This window comes from Ambystoma mexicanum, chromosome 9, assembly GCF_040938575.1.
Source record: "Ambystoma mexicanum isolate Mex_15411 chromosome 9, UKY_AmexF1_1, whole genome shotgun sequence".
Classification (NCBI taxonomy): domain Eukaryota; kingdom Metazoa; phylum Chordata; class Amphibia; order Caudata; family Ambystomatidae; genus Ambystoma; species Ambystoma mexicanum.
This window is the reverse complement of record NC_090931.1, coordinates 399,517,732-399,543,777: the sequence shown is the minus strand read 5'-3', so window position 1 is coordinate 399,543,777 and position 26,046 is coordinate 399,517,732. Positions and strand designations below refer to the sequence as shown.

General features: G+C 42.3%; 1 protein-coding gene across 1 annotated transcript in view; it reads left to right on the top strand.

Moving 5' to 3' along the window:
- Window positions 1–26,046, top strand: part of GALNT17 (polypeptide N-acetylgalactosaminyltransferase 17) — a 2,143,439-nt gene that overhangs the window by 1,799,333 nt on the left and 318,060 nt on the right. Inside the window, exons 8-9 of the mRNA XM_069614885.1 lie at window positions 12,688–12,825; window positions 17,406–17,501. Coding sequence (XP_069470986.1) covers window positions 12,688–12,825; window positions 17,406–17,501 — 234 coding nt within the window. The remainder of the gene's footprint in view (window positions 1–12,687; window positions 12,826–17,405; window positions 17,502–26,046) is intronic.

The window sequence follows — 26,046 nt, the reverse complement described above, 5'->3', positions numbered from 1 at the left end:
GAAATGCAAATGCTGTGCAAGAAATGTAGGAGAGGGGGGAGGAGAGTGCAGGTTAGGGAGGAACAAGGGTGAAGAAATAAGACAAACACAAACAAACAAAAACCGCTCCTACTAGGTTGTAAGACAATTCAGAACATGCAAGTGCTGTAACATGAATGAAGGGGTTTCCTGTTTTCAGTGTTTGTTGTAACTTTTCTGGGTGTTTTTCCAGTGTTTCCACACAATTTCAGAATCTGTGTTTATCAGTGTATTCTCATGTGCCCCCTTCAAACAATCAGAGTAAACAGTTGTTTCCGGTATAAGCACATACACATTCTTTTATCGTTTCATTGAGTGCATAAGTAGGGTAATAACTCTCATGGCCAGCTGCAAGAATAACATATGCCCAGGTTTGAGAAGTTAACCTCGAAATCCAGCCTAATGCAACCATTGCTCAAAGACATTTATCAATCACAGACTGATTTTGACCTGTTTTGACAGTGGTTTTGTTATGTATAAAAGATGCCAGGCTTTGAAAACTCACAATTATTTTAGGCAATGCGCAGTGACATTACATTTTTTTGCCAAGGATCACACCCTTTGTTTAAGCAGCGTGCTACAAGCCCCTTTTTTATGGCTGGTCTCCTGGTGACTGTTGTGATATATCGCATGACCCTCAACTTATCACATTTAAGCAGCTCAGAAAAGGCAAAAAAATGACCGGCTACAAAAATAACGTATGCCCAGGTACCTTTGCTCTCTTTGCAAAACTCAATAGCTGGCACCCAAATATCTTAAAGTGAAATATACAAAATGTAGTTCGATTGATCTGACAAAAACTATGGAATAGAAAACCCTTGAAATTCACTGAAAAACAGTTGCAGGGAATTTAAGGTGAGCAATACATTGTAACAAAACCTTAGAAATTCAGGGAAAATATTTTAAGGTGAAAGTGTAATGCAACACACTCCCTGAAATTTGGCAGACAATTCGAGCAAAGCCACTGTCATTTTGTGCCCCTTGTTGTGCAGCGCATGGCCACTCTGAGTACATCACAGATTGCATCACTTATGACATCCCTGATGCCATCACTGGCAAATTCACCAATTACATCATATCTGACATCCCTGACTCATGTCATCAATGATGTCGTAACTCTTTGCATCAGACATAACATCATATATGACTTGGCTAATAAAAGCTTGCATTATATAAATAACATTTTGAAATTTGACAACTATTTTTTTAACATAAAATACATATACATAATATCAGGGATTTTTTTGTGTTACATTTTCATCTTAACGTCCCTGCTACTATTTTGTCCCCCTGAATATATTAATGTTAAGCACATCACGTCAAGTTTTCTCTCCCGTTACTCCTGTGATTGGAATGTTACCTTCTCACGTTGTGGGTGCTGCCGTACTTCTAGAAACTCATCCGTGGAATTACATATATGAAACAGTGCAAGATAGCACGGTTAAAGGTTCACACAGTATAAACATGAACAGTATATTGATGTGGGGAGAATTCCAAAAGGTTTCAGCATATTAACCACTCTTTTGTTTGAAGAACAAGATCATGAGATGCTGGGAGAGTGGGGTGAGGCCACTTATGGCTGTTCAGTGAAACTGCTCAATATCCTTATTAAAAATTCACAGTGGTATCAAGATAAGGCATTGCTCAAACTAGCTGAAGTTGAGGTAAAAATACAAAAAGTGACATCCACAGAAGAATGAAAAAAGCTAAAAAAAACAATATAGATACCCACATTAGAAATTATGACGATGAAATAAAACAACGCAAACAGAGACCTTTCCTGAGAGATAAAGAAGATTATGAAATGGGCTGAGTCTATACCTTTGCTAGATGCTTTGACAATCTCAAAAAAAAATACAATCTCACAGGTCTCCTAGCAAGCAATCCACCTGCTATTGACGACCAAGTCATTACCTCTGAGTCAAATACACAAAGCAAAGAAACTGAAGAACCTTGGGTAAAATTCTATTTGTTAGAGGAAATGAGACTGCTGTGCTAAGACAGAAGAACAAACAACAACAAAAAACCAAGGGACAGAGGCCGGGGACGAGCTTTTGGCTCCAGAGGAAGAAAAAATCAGGGTGAGGAAAGAGGGGCCAAAGGAACAACAACAGATCTGGGGGTGAGATCAATGTGCTCTGGAAAACGGATGTAAACACAACCAATATGGCTATACTGGCTAGACAAAATCTAGTTCTCAATTTATCTAACTTTGAAATAACTGATGGTTAGGTCATGGTCCTGAGATTAGGCCTCAATTTTTGACCGACATCTCAATTTAACTATGTCAACACCCACTGACCTTGACAGATACATGAGGAAAATACATTTAAAAACATTCTTCCATATAAATCCACTGAAAGTACCCAGACATTTACCCCAAAAAGGTAGAACAGACTTTGTAATTCAGGATAAGGATGTGGTTGCAGGCTTGATCCATTTAGGTCTTGTATATAACACTGATAGGTCATAGACAGTATCATTTGGGAGGTGTATGACATCAATGTGGATTGGTAAAAAAAAACAAAATTAAGAGTAAAATCGAGGTTCAATCCTTCCTCTCAACCGGGTACAAACACTAAAACTTTTCAAGAGTTGATAATAAGTGATCTCAAAAAGATGCAGAAGGAGATCCAAAGATACAAAGGCAGTCCCACTAAGAAGGACCGCAAAATTCTGAAAGACATACATAGTATGAAAGACTATGCTATCAAACCATCCGACAAAGGTTGGAACATAGTCTTCATGAGCAAAGCGGACTATATCAAAGAAGCTTACTGCCAACTTAACAACCCAACTGTTATGAAAAACTGAAAAACAACCCCTTGGAGAAAATGGAAAGACAGGGCAATGTGTTTTGGGAAAAATGGATGAGTAAGGATATTTTGGATGACGATGACAAGAAATAATTTTTTACCAAAAATACAACAATACCCATGATATATTTCCTCCCTAAGGTTCATAAGACTTCAAGAAAACCACCGGGTTGACACATTGTGCACTAATAGGTGCACTTTTGGAAAATATGTCCAAATATATTGATGATACGTTAGATCCATTTGTATTAAGCCAGCCCTCATATTTAAAAGATACCACAGATTTCCTACAAAAAATAGATGGATTACCTTGGAACCTTAATAAGTGATGGCTAACTTAGCTGTGGTTTCCCTTTACACATCGATTGGGCATGATTTTGGAATTAAATCATTTGAAAAATGTTGAATTCCCGCTCCTTGAACTATCTCTGTCACACAGAGATGATGTTGGGAATGATAGAGCTATGCTTCACCACAATTTGTTCCTATTTGATGAGATTTTCTTCAGACAATTATAGGGCACAGCCATGGCCACCACCTTCGCTCCATTGTACATATACTTTCTTAATATGGGCTGGTGGGAGCAGTCCATAGTCTTGTCAGAGGAAAATGACATATACACGGAAAGAGTGGTTGTCTGGCTGAGATTCATAGATTACTTGTTTGTAATATAGTGAGGTAGAGGAGCAGTGTGGATTGCGTTTGTTGGAAGACTTAATGATAATACATGCAATCTCTGATTCACAGAAACACACAGTACAAAATCCATGGTATTTTTGGATTTTATTGTCAAACTCAATGGTGGGTACTTAAGTACATCTTTGCACAAAAACGTCACGGGGTCGAACATCCCCTTACATGCTAGTAGTTGTCATTTTATAAGTCTTATTTGGAGTATTCAATATGGCGAATTTAAACACATTAGGAGAAACTGCACTAGTTTGGAGATGCATGATGAAGAGAGTAAAATCACAGCATGGGGTTTTTGTTCCCAGGCCTATCCTAAGAAAGTGGTTGAAAGGGCATACCTAAAGGTAAGTAAAATGAGCAGAGACAGTCTACTATCCTCTTGAAACCAATTATCTGTACATGAGAAGAACAAAGTCATCAGGTGTATATTGGGTTTTGACATTGCTGCCAAAGATGTAAAAGAGATTCTTCGCAAACATTGGCACATCTTAATGTTCAACAAGAATATTGCATCCTTAATGGGTAGGGATGCAAGCGTTAGTTATCATAGATCGATTTCCATTAAAGATATACTTGTGTCCAGCTACATGAGTTGTGAGACTGGAAAAGATACCAGCAAGTGGCCAGGAAAATCTGGTATGGGCTTTCACAAGCGTACAAAATATAAAGTCTGTACATTTGTACAAGACACTACCCCGTATACCCATCCCATTTCGGGTCACAAAGTGAGGCTATACTCAAAAATAACATGTAACCCCAAATTTGTGGTATACGCATTGATATGCTGTTTATGAAATGGTACATTGGCAGTGTGATTTGTAAACTAAAAATGTGTATTCTCCAACATTTTAGAGCGATTACAAATAATGACCAAGCATACCCCATGGCGAAACATTATCAAGATAAACACAAAGGCCAATTAGATGGCCTTAAATTCTTTGGGGTGAAAAGCACAGATTTATCCCCAACAGGAGGCGAAAGGCAGTTTTTACTAAGCCAATGTGAAACCAAATGCATCATAGACTTTGAGACCCAATATCCAAATGTTATAACATTGACAAAGACCTGTACACTTTTTTTAGGAACATAACTTTCATCATTTGTATCACATTTCCCTTGGCCTCTTTGACTGTTAGTTTATGAAAATGACTGTTAAGTATATTTGCCCAATGGTACTTTTGTCTATTGTGGATCTGTGTATTTCCCTTTCTCTTTCTGAATTATTGTTCTCCTTTTTTTTCTTTCTTTAAAGTGCACATATTATGTGTCTCTTTCCTGGGTTTCCTTCTCCTTTTTCTTAATAGATTTTTATTTTACCACATTCTCACACTGTAGTTGTATTGTACTAATAGATGTTTACTGCCTGGGTTCTGTATATGCAATTATTTCGGCTACCAATATTGGGTGAAGTGCCATTCCACATGAGTGACATTATGGTATGTGTAATTTTCAAGTTATCTTCATACAGCAGAATATTGTTGAAAGACAGACATGGTGACAAGAAGCAGAATGATGAGAGTAGGAGTAAGTCATGAGTATATTCCCAGGATGTGGCAAAAGAGTTTGCAATCATGGACACTGATGCAGTTATTTTCCCCTGATTGTGGCTGATTTTCAGGGCCCAAGTAAAGGATGCATGCGGTTGGATAGCGTAACTTTTCTTCAGAGGGCAGACACAACCCCTTGGATTTTTCTTGAGGTTGGCAAGCTTGCTCAAATATTAGGCTACAAGGATTTTACTCAGGTTGTCATGTTCCCAGTGCAGACGCTTACCCATAAGACCACAAGCACTTGTTTCGTATTGGGATTTTGTTTTCCTGGAAATATTTCACTACAGATTGCTGGGTTTAAAAGGTGAGCACCTTTTACGTTTTGTATGCATATTTATTGGAACATTTCCTCTCTCAGGTTATTTTTCTGATGTTCATTACTTTTTTCAAAAGTCCAATGCTATTTTGTCTTTCGCACTTTCTTCTAAGGGGAGGTCAATTGAACTACATTTATTTATTTCATTTTAAGATATATGTTGAATTACTGTGCATGTATTGCTGGGTGACAGCTTTTGATTTTTGCTATGGGACAAAAGTACCTGGGCATATGTTATTCTTGTAGCCAGTCATGTTTTCCCTTTTCTGTGCTGTTTAAATGCTGTTATTTGGGGTCATGCGATGTATCACAACAGTCACCAAGACACCTGCCATAAAACAAGGGTCTTGTACCATGCTGCTAAACCAAAGTGTGTGATCCAGACAAATAATGTAATCTCAGTGTGCATTGTTTAAAAACATAGAGAGTTCTCAAAGTCTGCCATTTTTTATACAGAAAAATACCACTGTTAAAACAGGTCAAAATGAGTCTGTGATTGTTGAACATCTTTGAGCAATGGTTTGCAAGTGCTTTAAAAAATAGAGTGGCCGTTCCCACTGTCCATGGCCAAAAGGCAACCCTAATAGTCTGGTAGTTATTTAAAATGGACAGTGGGCACATCCGAAGGACGGGCACACCGGCCATGCCCGAAGCCCTTGGCTACTGTTCTAGCAGTGTTGTAAAATATAAAATGTGCACAGCCAAAGTCTGTGCCCACTGGCCATGGCCAAAACCCATGGCTAGTGGTCTGGACAGTGGGCACGGCTGAAGGCTTGCATCTGGTAGCATTTGAAAATATACAGTGGACATGCCTGAAGTCCGTGGCCACTGGCCATGTACGAAGACCATGGTAAGTGTGGTGAAAACAATCTATGGAATAATAAAACCCTTCATATTCAAGGAAATAATCTTTAGTTGCAGGGATGTTAAGGTGAGCAATAGATTGTAACAGAACCTTTGAAATTCAAGAACAACTTTAGTTGCAGGGACATTAAGGTGAGAACCTAACACAACAAAACCCTTCAAATTCAGCTATAGCCACCATAACATTGTGCCCCCTGTTGTGCAGCCTGAGACACAAGGATGACATCACAGATGACATCCCAGATGACATCATTGATATGATATGGCATTAATGATATGATATGATATGGCATTTATAAAGTGCCTGTACACAAGTGTTTCTAGGCACCACAAGACAAGGGAGTGAAGATAAAGGGAGGACAAAACAAATTATCTTACTAGGCCTTATGTCATTCGGATTGTGCAAGTGCGACACTGAAGCGCAAGTGGAAGGAGAGGAGGCAGTGCAAGGAAGGGAAAGGGGAAGTGAGATCAGGGCGGAATGGCTCTTAGTAAGTGCAGCCAGGGCAACGTGGCTCTAGGTAAGTCCAGGAGGTGGGGGGCTGTAGGGGTTACAGTTATGGCCCCTAAGTGCACAGAAGGCCCAGAGGCAGTGCAAGGAAAATTGGTCATGGAGGAGCCCAGTACCGAGTGATTGGACCAGGCAACGAGCTGATACAACAGACACAGGCATAGGAGAAAAGGAGGGTCTTGAGCTGCATTCCGAACTAGCTAAAGTGTGTGAGGGGCAGGGACGCTGTGCCAAATGGAGGGACCTTCAGAGTAGAGAGATCTACCCCCCACTTTCTGCCTGGAGAAATGACTGTCCTGCAGAGAGTTGGAGGTAGCAGACTGAAGGGCTCTAGAAGGAATGTATTTCGGAAGAGAGAGTTGGATGTAGTGCGGGCCCCAGCCCCAGAAAGACTTCTGGACAATGCAGAGGGACTTGAACTTGATCCTTGTAGCCACCGGTAGCCAGTGGAGATAAATAAGGACTGGAGAGATGAGGCCCCTGGGCTTGCAGCCTAGGATAAGTCTTGCAGTCCTGTTCTAGATTAGTTGCAGAGGGCGAAGAGTAGAGGTGGGCAGATTGAGAAAGAGACTGTTGCAATAGTTCAGCCTGAAGAGAACCAGGGCTCTGGAGGCAGTGAGCTTCTGGGGGAAAGTGAGGAAAGGTAGAATACCTTTGAGGAGGTGCTGCTGGAAGTGGTCCTTTTTGGTAAGGTCCGTGATGTGAGGAGAGAATGAAAGGCTGGAGTTGAAGATGACGCCAAGGTGTTCCGCCTCACAGGAAGGCAAGGGTAGAGGGCCTTAGAAGGGCGGCCCGAGTGAGGGAGGGAAAATGAGAGCAGTAGCCACAATGACAAGGATCTCTGTCTTACTAATATTAAGGCAAGGATCATTGGAGGCGCACCAATCCAGAATCGTGGATAGACAGTCAGGAATGAGCAAGGGAGGAGAGGAGGCTCAGGGAAGCCTGAAAGAGAGCAGAGTGTCATCCGCATAACCCTGAACGTTAGAAGAAAAGGTGGAGATCAGGTGGGCCAAAGGGGCCAGATAGACATTGAGAGGATAGAGCACTGGGGACACCACTTGTGGAGAGAGAGGTGGTGGAGAGAAAGGACCCAAGTTTGACCTGGGAGGTGTGGTTGAGGGAGAAGGAGGTCGGCCATACCAGGGCCTGATCCATGATGCCCAGGTTCACATGGAGTCTGTTGATCAGGGTGGCATGATTGACCAGATCAAAAACAGAGGAAAGGTCAACGAGGATGATGATAGCGGGAGAGTTGGAATCAAGGTTAGAGAGCAGATCTTTACTTGTGTTTGGAAGAACAGTTTCCATGCCCCTGGCTGCTTTGAAGCCAGACTGATGGTCATGGAGGCAGCCAACAGATTCAGTTTGGAGGTTAAGCTGGGAAATGGCCAGCCTTTCCAGGAGTTTGCCCAACAAAGGAGTGATGGAAATTGGGCAATAGTTTGCGGGACATGTAGGATTGGCAAAAGGCTTTTTTAGGAGGGGTGCACAAAGGAGTGCTTGGGGAGAGAGGTGAAAGATCCAGTGGCAAAGAGTGATTGCAGAAATTAGCCAAGGCTGGAGTGAGGGTGGCAATGTGGTCCCTAATGGTTCTGGAGGAGCAGGGGAGCACCCGTTTGGATGACACTTTCATAGATCAGACTTTTCTAGGGACTTTGCCAGGTGTTCTCAGAGCGAAGGAGAAAACAAGGATGGAGAGAGGGGGAGATGGCCAAAGAGGGCATGTGAGAGGTAGAGGGAGAGGAAGTGGAAAGCGAGGACAGGATGTGCTGATTTCTAGTGGTGAAATGAGAGGCCAGGGCCATACAGGGGGCCTGGGAGGGAACAGGAGAAGTGGAGACTGTAGTAGGAATGCCCATTTCCTTTCAGATTTTAAAGAGTTTGACCGTGTTGAGGCCACATAGAAGGGGGCTTGGAAATGGATCCTCTTCCGAAAGAGGACAGATAGTCCGTATTGCCTTTGGAGCAGGCCTCTTGACTGGGACAAGGATGTCCAGGGTGTTGGAATTAGAAAGATGCAGGTTAGAGAGAGCTGTGTCAGAGTGCAAGTCAGCCGCAGGGGTAGGAAGAACAGAGAAAGTAGAGGCAAAGGTACCCACTGACACTCGCTTCATGGGCCGAATGACCGAGAAGGAAGGTGGCAGTGCTTGGGTTGGCTTTGCTTGAGGGGCAAGGAGTTTCAGGTGAGAGGAGAGCAGAAGGTGGTCAGTCCATGAGAGAGGAGTGGTAACAGTGTTAGATAGGGCGATATCTGAGGAGATCAGAGCACCCAAGGTCTGTCCAGCAGAGTGTGTCAGACCAGAGGGTAGAATGGAATGGGAGAGTCGCATAGGTTGTGGAAAAGTCCAGAGAAGGGATTAGAAGCATCCAGGTGCATTTTGAGGTTTGTGTGGATAAGTTGAGAGTTCGAGGCAAGGAGTGAAGAAGACAAGTCAGCCCATTCTGAGAGGAAGAGCATGACCTGCCCAGGTGGCCACAGTCACAGTGAGGCAAGAGGAGATATAGGTATTCAAAGGAGGACAAGGCCTGGGTAGGACTGACAGAAGCAGCGACCAATTCTGGAAAGATCAGGGCCACTCCACCTCCAGGACTTTGGTTCTGGGCTCAGAGAGGATCTTGTAGCCATCAGGAAGGAGAGTGTCAAAGCTTGTGACAGAGCTTGCCATGAACCATGTCTCCGTCAGAGCCAGGACATCTAGGTCAAGGTTTTGGAGGAGGTTGCAGATGTCAGAGAAAAGTTTGACAGCAGAGCAAGAGTTGATGGTAGCTACGTGGAGCAGGTTGCCACATTTCCAAGCCGTCAGGGGAGGGGTACAGGAGTGAGGTACATCCAGCGGAGCGGGTAGAAAGGCCCAAAAGTTGGCAAGGGCAGTAGACGGAGGTGGCATAGAGGCCAGAGAGGTGTTAGGAGATGCAGGAGAAAGGGGAAAATTGATGAGACACAGGAGGCACCTATGAAGAAGGAGGAGATTAGGCTGAGAGCTCTGGACCATGACGGTAGCATTTAGATAAATATTGATGACGGTCTAATGAGATCACTGGTTACATCACTAAATACATAATCTATGTTATCACTGATGGAATCTCTGATTAGATTACAAGACTAACCGGCTATGGCCCATGCCTTTGGCCATGACCGCTGTATAGTTGAACACATTAAGGGATTACTTCTCACCTTAATATCCCTGCAACTAAAGTTCTTTCCATGAAAAATAAATATATATGGTTTTCAGTAGATACAAACTAGAGCAGTATCAAAAGTGTGATGTACAAGGTTCCGGTCAATTGGGACTGATATGGGAGCTGGAGGCATTTCCTTTCCCAAGTGGTTCTTTGCAGAGTACAATCTTCATTGCCTTCCTGAAGTGCAGGAGGGGGGAAGCCAATTTTATGTGAGGTGAGATGTTGTTTCACAGCTATTGGTACAATGCAGGAGACCTCTGGAGGGTGTACCTTTTTCAACATGGCTGTAGGGCGTCTTGACTCTGTCTGTCTTGTAAGTGATGAAAGCCTTTTGAATGGAATGTGGCATGCAGACACTTCCAGTGCAGATCCTTTGAACATTTGAAGATATTCCACATTCTGGAGACTTAAGAAAAAGCAAAACATAAACAAGACAAAACCATTTTGCCCTTGTTTTCCAGGGATTTGCTTGTACGTGGTTGAGGCAGCATTGAGGTGAAGAGAAATTGAATATGGCAACCACATATCAGTCATCCTTCTCAGATGTTTGCAATTGGGTGTGGAAGTGTTCTGTCTTTGTCAAGTATACTACAAGCTCTTTGTAGTGTTTAAGATGGGAAGCAATCCATGTGCACAGGAAGCAGATGTAAGATGTGTATATGAGTGTAACTAAAGAATCTGCAAAATCCAATCCAAACTGATTGCAAACTAAGAATTATAAATGGAGATCTAGGTATAGGCACTGCAAAATGATAGACAAAAACATAATCCAGGGATAGTTAAGCTCTTTGATATGATTTCTGAAATAAAAGCTACTGAGCATATACGCCAAATATCTTGTGTGTTCATTATGTAAGGATATATTTTGATTGTGTAACCTATTTTATAGTTTAATGTTATCATGGAGGAATAATACTAAATGAATATACCCACAGCAGGAACCCCACCCCAGAATAGGGGACAACAAACACAGTGTTAAATCAGAAAATGGTTTTATTTAAAAAAGGGTCATGATACACGTGATACAATAACACACAATGCTCAGGAAGCCACCTCAAAACAATGCAATCATTGCAGGCAACTATTAAAAAATGTTACCACTGCAGCCTACCTATGTTTGTCAAAGTAGTGAACTTTGATTAAACCATAAATCATCAAATCTGCTTTTCATATTCACTAAGTGATCCATACATTGATGAATAAGATTATTCAATATGATATGCGTATCTATTTAATTATACAATGCAGACATCAAAAACATCAGCGTTCAATGCAAAATCAAATTCACGAAGGAAAACAATTATTAATCACGTTTATGACTTTAACTTGTAAACAGACAACGTCAATATAATTATGATTAAAAAGAACAACATAACCGATACCACCTTCCTTTTTCTACAGTGATTCAGACTGAAACATTTTTTCTTTCTTACTTCAAATGAAATATAATTAAATACAACAGTTGAGAAATGGCAATGACATATTGTATTGGGCTGTGCATGTGAAAACTATATCAAAACACACTTATGGGAAATTCGGAAATGTAAAGCACATGTATGTTGCTTCAATTCACTTTTAGGAATGAACAGGTTTCCTATTCAGTGCAAATTATCAGAAATTCAAAATAGCTTGAGTTTTAAGTTGTGAATAAAATGACGGGGACGTTTAAAATTCCTTTGCTTTCTTGCTGAAAGGAGAGCTATACTAGTAGGAAATGAAACCTTTTAAATAACTGTTTCTAAAATCGAATTTCATATCACAGCCTTCCCCCCACTGTTTTTCATCCTGTGCAAAACAATATTTGATTGTGTGTCATTTATTTACAGATGGGAGGTTTCAGTGTATCAAGCCATGTCATCTTATGCATCAGTTTATTTTTTAACTTAATGGTAACATGTCTAGGCTAATGAATCTTGCTGGCTGCCTGTTCAAGGGAAACACTTCTCTTGAATGTGAAATTACCATTGGTCATAGTGATGGTGGTCGGGAGAGAAGCTTAAAAATACAATCCCATCATTGAATTGGGTTGTAAGACAGAATATGTGTATGTCATGGTTTCTTTAAGCATTTTAAAACTAGACAACTCACATTACCAAACACATAGGCTCAATTTATCTTCCAGACCCCACCGTACGTGGTACATCAAAAGGTGGCTGGACATTTTATTATTTGCATTGTGTTCACTGGCCGTTCATTTACAGTTTCATAGAAGTAACAACAGCCCTATACGTTCTCTTATTTAAAATGCAAAATATTTAGCATTCCATTTCCAAATCAAACATTTAACTCATAATGATAATAAGAGCGAGTGCATTTCTCTGAACACATACAGATGCATTCCCTCTTCATCTTGGTGATTGCACTTGCATCCAAATGTCACACTAATATTGAACTTCCATCTCCTATAGGGTAGAACATATGCAAATATGGCCATATGATATTTTTATTTCAATAAAATGCCTGCCGTTATTGTTTTTTTAGTTGTTTTCTTAACTTCTCTTTGGCACCCAATCAATGGAGCCAAGATGTAGGCCTGGCCCTGGTGTCAAGACTAAACATTGTTTGGAGTGAATGCCAATTGAGCTTGAAAGCAAGCCAACAGTGTTCGAATATCAGTAGATACTGCGAGAAGCACCATTTCTGAGAAGGTGAAAGTTGAAAAACTCTGATGCAGGTGCAATGCCATAAAACTTGCTTGGGTAAACAAAGTGTTCATTACATTTGTCTCTGTTTCAGAATCCAGGAATCGATATTGGTGATATCTCGGAAAGAAGAGCATTGAGGAAAAGTTTAAAGTGCAAACCATTTGAATGGTACCTCGACAACGTTTATCCAGAAATGAGGAGATACAATAATACTGTTGCATATGGGGAGGTAATTAGAAAATAATTCTGCCTTTAACATACTCTTGAATCCCTTCAGAAATTGAAAATGCTTAATGACCGCAAAAGGGCAATCTTCTGCCATGTCCCTTGATGTGAACCACAAAAAACAAAAGAACAGGGACAGCAGGTATGTGAAACTCCGGTCATACCTGGTTAGCGGCGGTAAATATAAGGATACCCATTGATGTGAACACCATGAACTATATATGTACAAACGATACAGGCTACCCCTCCCTTACACACCTTTAGGTATGAGCACTGTGCACTCCACTTTGACAGACACCTTAAATGAGTCTGTGTTTCACATGAAGCAGATCACCAATTTAACAGTAAACAACTGATTTCAGGCTCAACACTATAACATGAACCACATTTGTTATAATATTCTGTTGTTTTATCTAGGCTGTTGTATAAACAACATATTAATAATCATATGGTGTTCAGCAGCAGACATTTGAACCATGCAGCGAAATTGTGAGAGGTTAGTGAACAGCGACTTTATGTGTTGTTGTTTTTTCAATACAGGGTGCGTGTATGGAACCGGGGGAACTGATCCAACTTAGAGGTGTGCGTACGCAATGTAGCAGGGTGCAGGAATGGTTTACGGGGGTTCGCATGAGATTTCAACCGAGTTATGATTTTTCTTACGCATGTTGTCGGTGTGCCAGATACAGTTACGGGGACGCTTTGCAGGCCTGGTTGTGGGGAACTCCACTCACTGAAGCATGCATGTTTTCACACCTGGGGAGCACGCTAAGGTAACTATCCTGGCTGTTTTTGCTTCGTGTGGGGGAATGTCGGGGCAGTCCAGATGCAACTTGCAAACACGGTTAATTTGCACAGTGAATTCCGGGGGGCGTGCATTTTTTAACCTGCGCTCAGTCTCGCACATTGTCCTTCTCGGCACTGTGGGATTTCTGTGCACATTTCCAAGAATCAGGCCCTGCATCTTTATCGATGAACGTGGATTTGCGCACAGTTTGGTGTGCAAGTATCCTTTTTTCCATGAAGATAATTCCATGAATCGAGCACGTAACATATCAGGAATGATTTTTTAAAATAAATTCTCACCATGGGGGGTAATGGATGATATGCATCTACATTTGACCAGCTAATATCTACATGGTCACACGCCAAAGTGGGTGGTGATTGCAGTTTCCCATTTAATATAATAAAGAAAAGAGCCTACATCCAAGCCCGCATCTCTGCGGCATCTAACAACTCGTTCAAACTTTTTAAAATCTGCAAGGAGCTGGCCAATCCAGCTGCAGTCTCTAGCTCTACTGTTGCCTACCAGGCCCTCGGCACAGCGTTTACCTCTCATTTCACTACTAAAGCTCAGGAAATCCTGTCCACCCTCTCTTCCTCTACCTACTCTTTCTCCTCCTCTACCACTCCTGGCCTGTCTGACGCCATCTCTCCTCCTACTTTCTCCTCCTTCCCCTGTTCACCCCTGACAATATTTCTAGACAAGTCATATCTATGAAAGTCTCATTAAAGCAGATTCTCCCCTGCTCATCCAGAACCATCAAGGACCACATTGACACCCTTGCTACAGCCTAGGCCAATTTCTGCAATCACTCCTTTGCCACTGGAACTTTCCCCTCCCCCTTGACTACTCTCTTGTGCAGGCCCTTCTAAAGAAGCCCTCAGCTGATCCTTCCTCTCTGGCTAACTATCGCTCAATCTCCATCACTACTTTCTTGGGAAAACTCTTGGAAAAGCTGCCCATTTCCCACCTTAATCTACATACTGAATCTGTTGGTTCCCTCCATGACAACCAGTCTGGCTTCAGAGCTGCCAGAAGCACGGAGACTGCTCTCCTGAAAAACCTGTGAAGACTTCCTCTCCATTCTTGACTCTAATCTCCCTTCAGTCCTCATTCTCCTTGATCTATCCTCTGTTTTTGACACAGTCAACCGTGCCATCCTGCTCAACTGTCTGATCAGGCCCTGGCCTAGTTGACCTCCTTTGTCACTTACCGACCCTCTCAGGTCCAACTGGGGTCTTTCCTCTCTCTCTCTACTTGTGGTGTTCCCCAAGGGTCTAACCTCTCTCCCTGGCTCTAAAACCACTACCTGGCACCTCTTGCCCACTGCACCGCTGCTTTCTGCTCCAATTTTCAATGTTATGCAGATGGCACTCAGCTCTCTTTCAGGCTCCCCTCAGCCACCTCTGCTTCATCTCTCATACCAGACTGTCTGGCTGCAATTCAGCAATTCCTTAATGCCAAGACTGAGATCCGCCTCATTGGGACACCCACTCACTCCTTTCCTCTCTCTCTCTGGCCGCCCACTCTGGGCCCTCATCCTGCTCCTTCCGGTGAGGCTAAGAACCTTGGTGTCATCTTCAACTACACCCTCTCCTTCTCTCCTCACATCTCTGACGTCTCTAGGAAGTCAAACTATCACTTGCACCTCCTCAGAGGAATTCTTACTTTTCTTACTTTACCCCATAAGCTCACTGTCTCTGGAGCTCTGGAACTGTCTAGGCTGGACTATTGCAAGGATCTAGTTCAAGACCCTAGGCATTGTCCACAAGCCTGTCTGGGGCTGCTCTATCTCCAACGTTCTCTTCAAACCATCTTCCTTCTCTAACTCCCCACTCATCCAAATCTCTGAGGGTCAGACGCTTGTCCAAGCAGAGAGTTGGGGGCAGGTCTATTTCCTTGTCTGGAGCCTCCCTCTGGAACAGCCTCCCTGCCTCGCTCAAACTTGAGCATAACCACCTCCCGTTCCCAAAGCAACTCAAGACCTTCCTTTTCGCTTCCACTTTCTCTATTCCTCTCCCCTGCTGATGCACCAGACTGCTCCAGGCACTGGTCACCTGGTCACCCTCAACTCTGGCCCTGGCTCCTAAATGTCCGGTTACCCTCGCACTGCCTCTAGGCTGCCCAGCACTTAAGGGTCTATATCTGCAACCCTACAGTCCTTTCTCTCTGTAATTATGAGCCACCCGCTGGCTGCACTTGTGAGTTAACTGCACTTCCCCCTTCCTCTCCCCCAGGCAATTCTCCACTTCCCTCTTCCACGCACTTGCGCAATCTGAATAACACAATGCCTAGTAAGATCGCTATTTTGTCCTCCCTTTGTTTCTCCCTCCTTTTCTTGCTATTGTAGGGCTGATTCATGGAAACATACACAGAAATCCCACAGGGGCTGCGCACCGAGAAAGACACTGAGCGAGCCTGCACACAGATCAAAAAATGTGCGCCCGCGTATTCATGGAATACTGGAATACTGCGCAAAGTAACTGTATTCGCAAGTCACACCCGAAAGGCCCCTGACATGCCCCCATGCAAAGCAAAAGCAGCCAAGACAGCTACCTTGGCATGCTCCCCTGGACGAAAATACATGCACCCTTCAAACAGTGCGTGGGGTACCCTGCATGCAGGCCTGCATATCGGGGACCCTGCGCAGGGTTCCACAAAACTGTATCCAGTATCCCAACAACATGCGTATGAAAAATCACAACTCGGATGAAATCTCAAAAAATCTGCATGCGTACCCCTGTAAATTGTTCCTGCACCCTGCCACACTGTGTACGTGCACCCCTAGGTTGGATTGGTACCCCGGTTGCATACAGGCACCTCAAAATCTGACATGTAAACCCACCTCCACGCTGTGTTTCCTATGCCCAAGTGTACTTACGCATGCCTTAGGGTGGCGGATAGTATGAAGGACTTGCATGTCCATTTCCCAGCCTAGAGGTGTGCAATCGAATCCATGAATACGTCTTGTGCCGCATAATTGTGGGCGAGTGAGGGACTGCCTGCAGGCCGTCCCTTGGAAGGCCCTCTTTTTTTGCAAATTCTTCCCCATTTTTGGTGTTCTGACCCCTTCCCTAATCTCTGCGCAAGTCACACCCTCAACGTGGAGTCATGTGCAAGGCCCTCGACGGATCGCTGACCCTGCGCAAACTCCATGCAAGTCCAGGGAAAGTACAGCGTGCGACTTAATGTTTAGAAAATATTCAACTACAATCTACTGCCCACCAAATGTCAAGGGTATATACAAACTGAAATACAGTGACCACTCAGCGGACTCACTCGAACTTGTGAAAGCGACAATGTTTCCAGAAAATACATTGCCCTTAGTTGTGTTCCAAGGCTCCCAAGATTTACCCCTTGATGCTTTTGATACCGTCAGCCAGTTTTTCTGGTCCCATACTAACTTACCTTTATTTTTATTGGGCTTGAAACTGTGTAAACCAATGCATACAAATACTCATTGTTATATATATAGTTAACTAGCACACAAATAGCCATCACAGAAATAAAAATGTAGGTAAAAAGTAAATAGTATGTATACTTTTAATAAGAAATTAAATTCTGCAGCTTCCCTCAACACTTTTAACAGGGGAAACCAAATTATAGTAACATTTGATCAAAACCAGGTTCATTTCCCATTTTTTGTGGGAAAACATATACCGTTTGTGAAACCTATTAAAACAAGAGTGATTGTACAATGAACAACCTGCTCTCTAATATTTAGGAGGTTTAACTTCATTTGCTTACATATGTTCTCATTGCACAGTAACTAACATTGAGGAACTGACCTGTGTTCACAGCTGCGGAACGATAAAGCAAAAGATGTCTGTGTGGACCAGGGCCCGCAGGAAAACCACACCGCCATATTATACCCCTGCCACGGATGGGGACCTCAGGTTGGATGTGCTTTTCTTTTCTTTCTACCTTATTATTTAACATCAACTTAAAAAATGAATGTTTGCCTGATCCCTTTCTTACATCACTTCATTCTCTGAAATTGGATGTCAACTAATATATGTGTAATTTATGTCATATCTCTCGATTTAATACTCAATGAATGTTTTGATTGGTGCAGCATTGTGGACGCACCTTCATTTGTGCCCTGACAGAAGGTCTGGATAAATCTCTGGGACATGCCTAAGACCGCACTGGTCATTGAGCATACCCGTGTACCTGACATGTTCTTCTCATTGTCAGCATTTGTTCACACTCATAGAGTTGGGTTAATCCATCATAGCCAACTACACCTAGATTACAACAATGTTCTCTATTGAAACTGGCCTCTGTTGTGTCTTTCACTTCTCTCACCTCATCTTCTATGCCCTCTTCTTTATTTCTGCGGCATTTAATTCCTTTATCCATGTCTCAACTTCACTTTATTGTCCTTACCTCCTCCACACTCTGATGCAATTGCAGCTGCATTCTTCTCCTAACTGTTATTACATATGTGTTCAATCACTATTGTCCTTCTTCTTAGCTCTTTTTTGCTCCTTATTTTGCAAGCCTTGATTCATCCCGACCACAAGGGTACCTTTTGCTTCATCTCTCAGGAGTGGGATAATGGGGAATCCTCTCTCATGTGGGGAGATGCATTCAGCTGGATTCCTCTTGTAGCAGGCAACACACAATTGGCTTCTCCAATTAGGTGCTTGTGAGTGGGCGTCTGAACAAAATGTTCTTATATACCTATGGGAATGGGGCTTCATCAGGTATTGAGCTTCCAAGTGGGGCTCCACAGTGCTCATCTCAGTGGAGGTCAAGATATGGGATCGGTCTCCCACAATGGGGCAACAATATAGATCATATTAGAGGGCAATGAGGGAGGTCTGCTATTAAGGTGTAACAATAGGCATGGGTTCCACGGAAAGGTATTTGAGGTGGGATTGGTCTGACAAGAAAGGAAGAAAAAAGTTAACATTGGGGGTCAAAGTGGAATGTATCTAGAAGGGGAACAAAGCAGAGCTTCATCTTCAAAGAGAGGAGACCCTCTTGAAAGAAAAGAATTCGAGGGGAATTACAACTCCAAAGAGAGGACACATTAGGGTGTGATTTGGTGATGTTTTCTCCCTGGAAGGGACAATGCACAGTAAAAAGAGTACACTGAGGTTAACCCCTTGTCTAAGAAATTGGAATAAGGGGCATGTTTCTCCTTAAGTGGAACAATTCATATTTATTTCACACGCCATGACCACATAGGTTTATCTTTCAGCAGGATAATTTGGAGGGACAATACTTGATTGTACAGGAGACCTTCTAAGTAGTGACAAGAAGATACAACCTACAAAAGGGTAGAGGGAGGGAGTTCAGCTTCTAATGGGGAACAAGGGGCATAGGGTGGAAGCCATAGAATTCCAGGAATAAGTTGGAATGGAAATGGAAAAGAGGGCATTCACATCCCACATTTCCCTTCATTCCACTCCCCTTGATTTCTGCTCACCTTCTAGTCTTCGTGTCCTTGTTCCTATCCTTATTTGCCTTTGTATCATGGTCTTATCTTCTATTTCTTGCATTGCATGATTTTTATTTGACTTCCATCGCTGCATTTCCATTCCTTTTCCTTATCACTTGATTTAAATCCCTGCCCCATAGATTCATTTTAGAGAGAGAGAGAGAGAGAGAGAGAGAGAATATATATATATATATATATATATATATATATATATATATATATGTGGGCGTGTGTGCGTGGTATTGCACAGATGTGTAGCTATTCCTCTTAGACATTCACTCACATTCTTCGTGTTTACTTTTGATATTATCATAGAGATCAGAAGGCAACCTGTTTTCTCCCAAACAATTGGGAAGCAATTCAAGTGAACAAAACAAATGTATATTTGTAGTCATTACTATTATTTGCTTGGAAATCTTGTTTGATGAAATATTAGTATTGCCGCCATATCAAGGCTACTCAATAACCTCACACATCTATGTGAAAAACAATAACTTCTCTGAACAAATTGAAGGTTTTGCCCTCATCCTACTTCATGGCTGCAGGTAGAATGAGTACAGGCACGCTACGAATGAAGCAATTACAAGAGGAAGCCAGAATTAAATTGATTTATGCTTTTGTAGTTTTGCTATTTATTTGTGCGTCCAGTGAGATCTTAATGACAAAATGGTCAGTATTTGCTTTAGAAATACAATATTTACCTTGAGTCCTTTTGTTAAAGAAATGCAGCCATTTTAATCATCTATGTGTAGATAATTGTTCCACATGGTGTCAAAATGGTCATGCCATCAGAATATTCACAACTTTAAAAGAAAACAAAAACGAAACACAGCAAACTTGGAGACCTGTTCTAATAATGATTTAACTCTGTGTGTTTTCTTTTATCATAGTCAAATGAAATGCGTTGTTAACCCATGTGCAATACATCGACAATACAGTGTGCCAAACATTTTAAGGCACAGCTGGAACACAATTACCTCACCGGCTGCAGCATAAAACCCCAAATAGCCTGCACTACTTGGAAAACATTCTTCTGATTTGGTTTGCAAGTGAATAGTATATTGTACCGATAACAACAACAATTACATTGATTTAATCAAACAAGCATCTTTAAATGCATGCCACTGACATAATATTGTAGACTGCCAATCAGTAAAAAGGGCCGAAAAATAAAGGTGGCAATATATTGTGACCATACAGACTGCCCCAGCTAGTGCTTTAAGTGGGATGTGAAATCAAAATGAGGCACTAAAAAGGGTGTGCAGTTTGAAAGTTGGGCTGCCTTAACTAGTGATGGGTGAGGTCTAAAAAGGGGATGCCGTCTGACCCATAAATACGCCATGAAACCCTGCAACATGCATTTTGGGTCACTGAGCATGATCTCAGGTGGTATTATTTCCATCCAGTCTGCATATTAAAAAATAATTTCTCTAGGGCTTTTAAATAAATCACTTTCTCACTCAGTATGTAAACAATGCTATTAGTGAGTAAATCAGCACCACTTTGTAATGTATCACCTTTGAGAACGGAGAGCCGCCAAATAGTGAAAAGATGCGTTCTTCCGATTTGCATAAAACCAAACATCATTTTCAGAACATATGGATGACCACATAATTCTATATTTGAAAAATGTGTAAGCTTGAAATCCTTCTGAGCACATAATGCCCTCTATGCTCTATTTGTCACAACACTCACTGTAACAGTAAAATGTCTGCAAACTAAAAGCCACATATACTTATTTGTTATATACATCGTGGCTTTTTGGGTGCAATGCTGGGGTCTGCTATTTCTCTGTTCCCTAAGGACTGACAGAGTTGATCTTGTTGACCAAGCCCTGATTGGTGGGCTGTGTGATATAAGAGACATTGGGCCTCATTACGACCCAGGCGCTAAGTGGTAAATGGCGCCGTAAAAGGCTGCGGCGCTGTTAACCACTTAGCGCCTTACTACGAGGTCACTTTGCGGGACCCAACCTGAACGACTGGTCTGGACCAGCCGTTAAAGTAGGGACCCGCAAAGGGACCTCGCAGGCAATTACGGTACCGCAATTTACGGCACCGTAATTGCCGCCTTGCCCATTCCCATTGAGCCCTATGGGGCAAAAATGGGAATGGGGAAGGGCCATGGTGAAATGGGGAAATACCGCCCGCCAACCTTGGAATGAGGCGGTATTTCCCCATTTCACCATGGCGGACTCGTTACAACACCGGCACCAACCATGTTGCTAATATCGCCATGGTTTAGCGCTGGAGTTGTAATGAGGGCCATTGTCAGATCAGTCAAGTTTCATTTGCAAGAGAATGTCTTTTTCATGGAAATAGAAGTTGTTTGATGCTTTTCAGTAAAATGAAACTTTATGCTTTGCTGCCTCGAGTAGCGAATTAAAGAGTAAAGCATAATGATTCACCCCGATGTCTTTAATAGAATTATCAGGGTGAGAGAACACACATTCATGTCCTATTGTATTCCTCACAGTATCAACAATGTTACTTAGGTTGCAAAAAAGTCAATCAAAACGTTTTTTGACCTTATATATTTAATTCACATATATTTAACAAATGTGGTGGTAGAGTTCCCAGAGACATTCTAAATTGGCACTTATAATGTGCAATACAGGTGAGTACAACCCAGTTAGGTGGACCTGATTTTCATGAACAGACAACATGTTTTGCTTTCATTCATCGGCATATTGTGCTTTACAAATACAATGTGAACAAAGAACAAAACAAATTTGAGTGAACAGAAAAAATGTATATCAGTGTGTGGAGTCAACACTGTATCAATAATGGAATCGTCGACACTATGGTGTTTCAGCCCAGACACAAGCTGTTGAATGGAGCTTATATGTAAAGGACTTCATCAGGACGTGTGGTGAATTGTAAATCCAAGTCCTTGGTTCTCTATCTGCAAGTATTAATGTGAGAAGTGTGGATTAGAAATGGTATGATGTAAGAAAAACGAAGTAAATTGTTTTTAAAGCTCAACACAATGCGTATTACTTAAATAGGAATGATATGTGGGAATGACAGGGTGTGAATCTTAACGTAGACTTTACTTTGCTATGGTAAGTCTGATAGTCCACTCTTGTGTGGATGAGAGCTGGTGTATGAATCACCAACAAGAAAGAGTGGCCGTAAGATGGAGACTACTACCTAAAATGACAAAGAGACATGAAAACATTCATGAAATGACTGGTCTGACCGAGTGGGTCATTTGAAGGTAACTACTATGATATTGTGATGTTTGTTGATGTTATTAACAATTGCTCCATGTTTTAGGACTGAATGATCACAGCAATAGTCCAAATCTAGAGTTAACGAATGGTACATTTTCAAACTTACATTGTTCATAAAGAAAGGATATATAAAATCAAGGGTAATATGAGACACACACAAATGTTTACACAATGATGACTCCCTTAAATTAGTGGTGACAGATCCCCATGCCACAGATTTCCTTGACGTGGAATCAAGTTTTCATCCGCTGCATTTGGCGTTTTCTTGAGGCTCGCCAGTCACTCATCTTTTCCCCCTTGTTTGCTCCAAGGGGTTTTGTTGCAGGGGACTCCAGTGGGCTCCAGTTCATCCAGTTCATATATAACAATAGCATATCCTTTTATAACTGGCCAGAAATAAATGTGTGTGTTAAACATACAAAAATATAACAATAGCATTTCCTTTTTATCACATCCACCCTGACCACGAGAATTTAATGTCAATTTGGAACAGCTATACATCTGGTTCTACATCTACTCTTTTTTTTGTTTCCTTTTCACACTGAGCTCTCATATTTCCACAAGCTTATACTCACCTGTTGTATCCCACCTTTTCCCACTTTCATTATAATATTTACATCCACACCTACTTAACTGCTACAGCAAATCCCTCCAGATCAAATGCCATCTGTGTTCCTTATTTGACTTCAATGTACCAAATACATCCTTCATCCCCTGTTGGTTTCATCAGCTTGTTCCATACATTTTACCTCATGCTTTGGGTGAAATGGCTTAATTTGGTTAACGTGAACAAATCATTTCTCAGCCAAAACTCCTTCTTTTACCATTATTCTGTATACCCCAGGTGATATTTTGTCCACAAATTTGTATGGTCCGCTCCAGGATACGAGAAATTTGCCATTATTGAGTTAACCTTTCCCAAAATCGAATTTAAACACCTGTACCCCTACTTCATACTCCCTCACAGATGTCTTATTTTCATAGTATGATCTTGCACTGTCAGCAGATTATTGCAGATTTTGCTGTGTGAATGCAAATGCATGCTAGAAGTGCTTCCTTAGCTCTTCTACATATTCATTAATGGTGGCCCCATTTACGCAGACCTGTTTGTTTGTCAGTTATAGCAAATGTTGTGCAAAACCATCTTCCTGCATGTTAGAATATCATGTGGACTGAGGTTTGTGGATCAGCATGGTGTTGACCAAATAGCCATCAGCACCAAAGGGAGTCCTAGATCCCAACTGGGTCCTGCTTCAGCTACAAATGTTTTCAAAATATCAATGATTGATTTGTTGCAACATACCACACCTACAGAAGAACAGGGCTGATACAAAATGTGCAATTTTCTTTTCACTCCCACGATTTGCCACATCCTCGTCATCACTGCACTGGTGAAATGACTTCCCGCTGTGTGATTTTATCCTTTGGGGTATATCAAACCTAGAGAAAATATGGTTGACTAACAATGTGGCTGCTGTTTGTGCACTACGATCAGGTGCCGGAATGCATTCCAGCCACTTGGACATGAAACAAGTGATCATTAACATATATCTGTTTCCTTGTGCTGATCATAGCACGGTACCTACAAAATCGATTTGTAAATCTGACCATGGAAGTATCAGATCTCTTTTCATTAGTGGCACCCTGTGTGTTGGGGAAGTGGGTTGAAACTGTGCACACACCAAAACCCCTATTGTATATAATTCTACATCTTGGGACATGTTTGGCCAATAAGCATATTCTTTTTATATTTCCAATGTTTTCTGGGAGCCTCTGTGACCCGCAGTTGTGGCATCATGGGTATGATGACGCATCAGTCCCCAAACTGACAATGGTACCACCCATTGAATTTGGCCAGACACGAATTTCCGTAATCGCCTGTCTATCCTGTAATCAAATTCTCTTTTTGTTCTTTAGCAACAACCTCAGTTCTTCCTTCCCTTTGCAGTCCTCCTCAGTCAGAGGATTTTGTTCTGCATCTAGCAAATGGTTATACAATAGGCCTAAATGTGGTCTTCTTTTTGTGCCTTGACCAAGTCCTGATCAGCGGTATCAAAACTCCACTGTGCCACTGGTTGATCAACTATTCTCTGAGTTCTAGAGCATGTTATTGCATCCCCCTGGATTTCTCCAAGTAGGTGCTCAATATGAAACAACTCCCCCATCACATCCCCAATCTTGGCTAACTAATCTGCCATGTCATTCCCTTCCTTGTCTTCCCCTGTTTTTTTTCCGATGGCCTGGTATTTTCATCCAGTGAATGATCATACCATTTTCCGAAAACAAGTTTATCTATAGCTTTAATCATTTTGCCATGGATGAGTGCTTTCTATTATAAGTGATAATTCCTCTCCATTTCCATCAGGGTAAGTATTCCACAAAACTATTTCAGACATAATCAGAATCGTTGACTTAAACTATTTCTTTACACTTATTTTCTACCACTGCGGATATTGCAGCCAGTTCTGCAACTTGACTGCTTCAGGGGCCCAATCTCATGCTTACTCTTGGAATTTCATTATACCTGACCCACCGATTTCCAATTCCTGCCACCAATTATTTTTCAAAATCACCTACCATGTGGTATGCACATCCATCCACGTATGCAGTTGGGAGATCCCTGCATGTTTCCTCATTGAATGCCTTGTGTGGCATTGTTCAAATTCAGTTAAATGTGTTTCTAGTCCTGTGTCATCAATGGCATGAGCGGCTACACAGTCATGTAAACCTGCCAGCCCCTGAGTAACTGGCCATTTCATACTCTGTCCATATCTCACTTCAACCGGGAATCCCTGCAACGCCAATCTCGATGATGTGATTCTTGACTGGGCCAAATTCCCTGATCTGATTATTTTGCTATGTAAAAATTGTAGAGGCTGATGACTTGTTTCAACAATCACCCACTCCCTTGAATAATGGGGTGAGAATTTTTTAATGCCAAAACAGTGGTAAAAAATGCTTTTTTGAGAGACCACAAGGGGGCGCAGACCGTGATGGCCTGGTAAACTGAGGTCCGCTGTCCACCGTCCAGTGTCTGACATTGGAGCCTTCTACCCGGCATAATTTAAGGCCACACATGGTGAGATTGCAGCAGCGATGTGCAGAGGTACCTGTGTGCGACAGAATCCAGGGTTGGACAGCCACAACAGAAGCAGCAAGACCAGTGAAGAAGAGACACACCGGGTGAGGGAGAGTCATGAGGAAGGTCAGACTATGAGCAGAGGACCGCGGCAAGGGAGAGCAGATGAGGAGGAGCTGGCTTCAACTCATAGCAGTGAAGCTGAAGTGAGGGAGCTCCAGAGGCATCAGTATGCCCCTTAGAACTCCCTGGGAGTAGTGCAGGCACAGAGGAGCCCACAAAGAGCCCAGGGATCGGCTGACAGCTGGGGAACATGGAGTGGAGAGAGTCCCATGCTTGGGGTGGGAGATGATCTTAGAGAAGCTGGAGGAGGGCATACCCCAGGGTGTTAGATCCATGCAGCGCTTTTGGAGGGAACCTTTCATGGAGTCGGAAGAAGCGGCAGCCAGAGGGAGAGAAGCAGAGGGGGAGGAGGCCTGCTACGCTTGACAAGGGGGGGACTTGAAGGACCGTTTCCAGGAAATCAAGGCCATTAACAGCCATATACAGGCCTCCATCTGTGATCTCAAGGGGAGGGTGGACAAGCTGAGGACAAGAAAGTGGATCTCCTGGAGATAAAATACGAGGCTAGGTTGACGGACCTGGAAACACGGGAGGAGGACACACTTTTGAAACTTG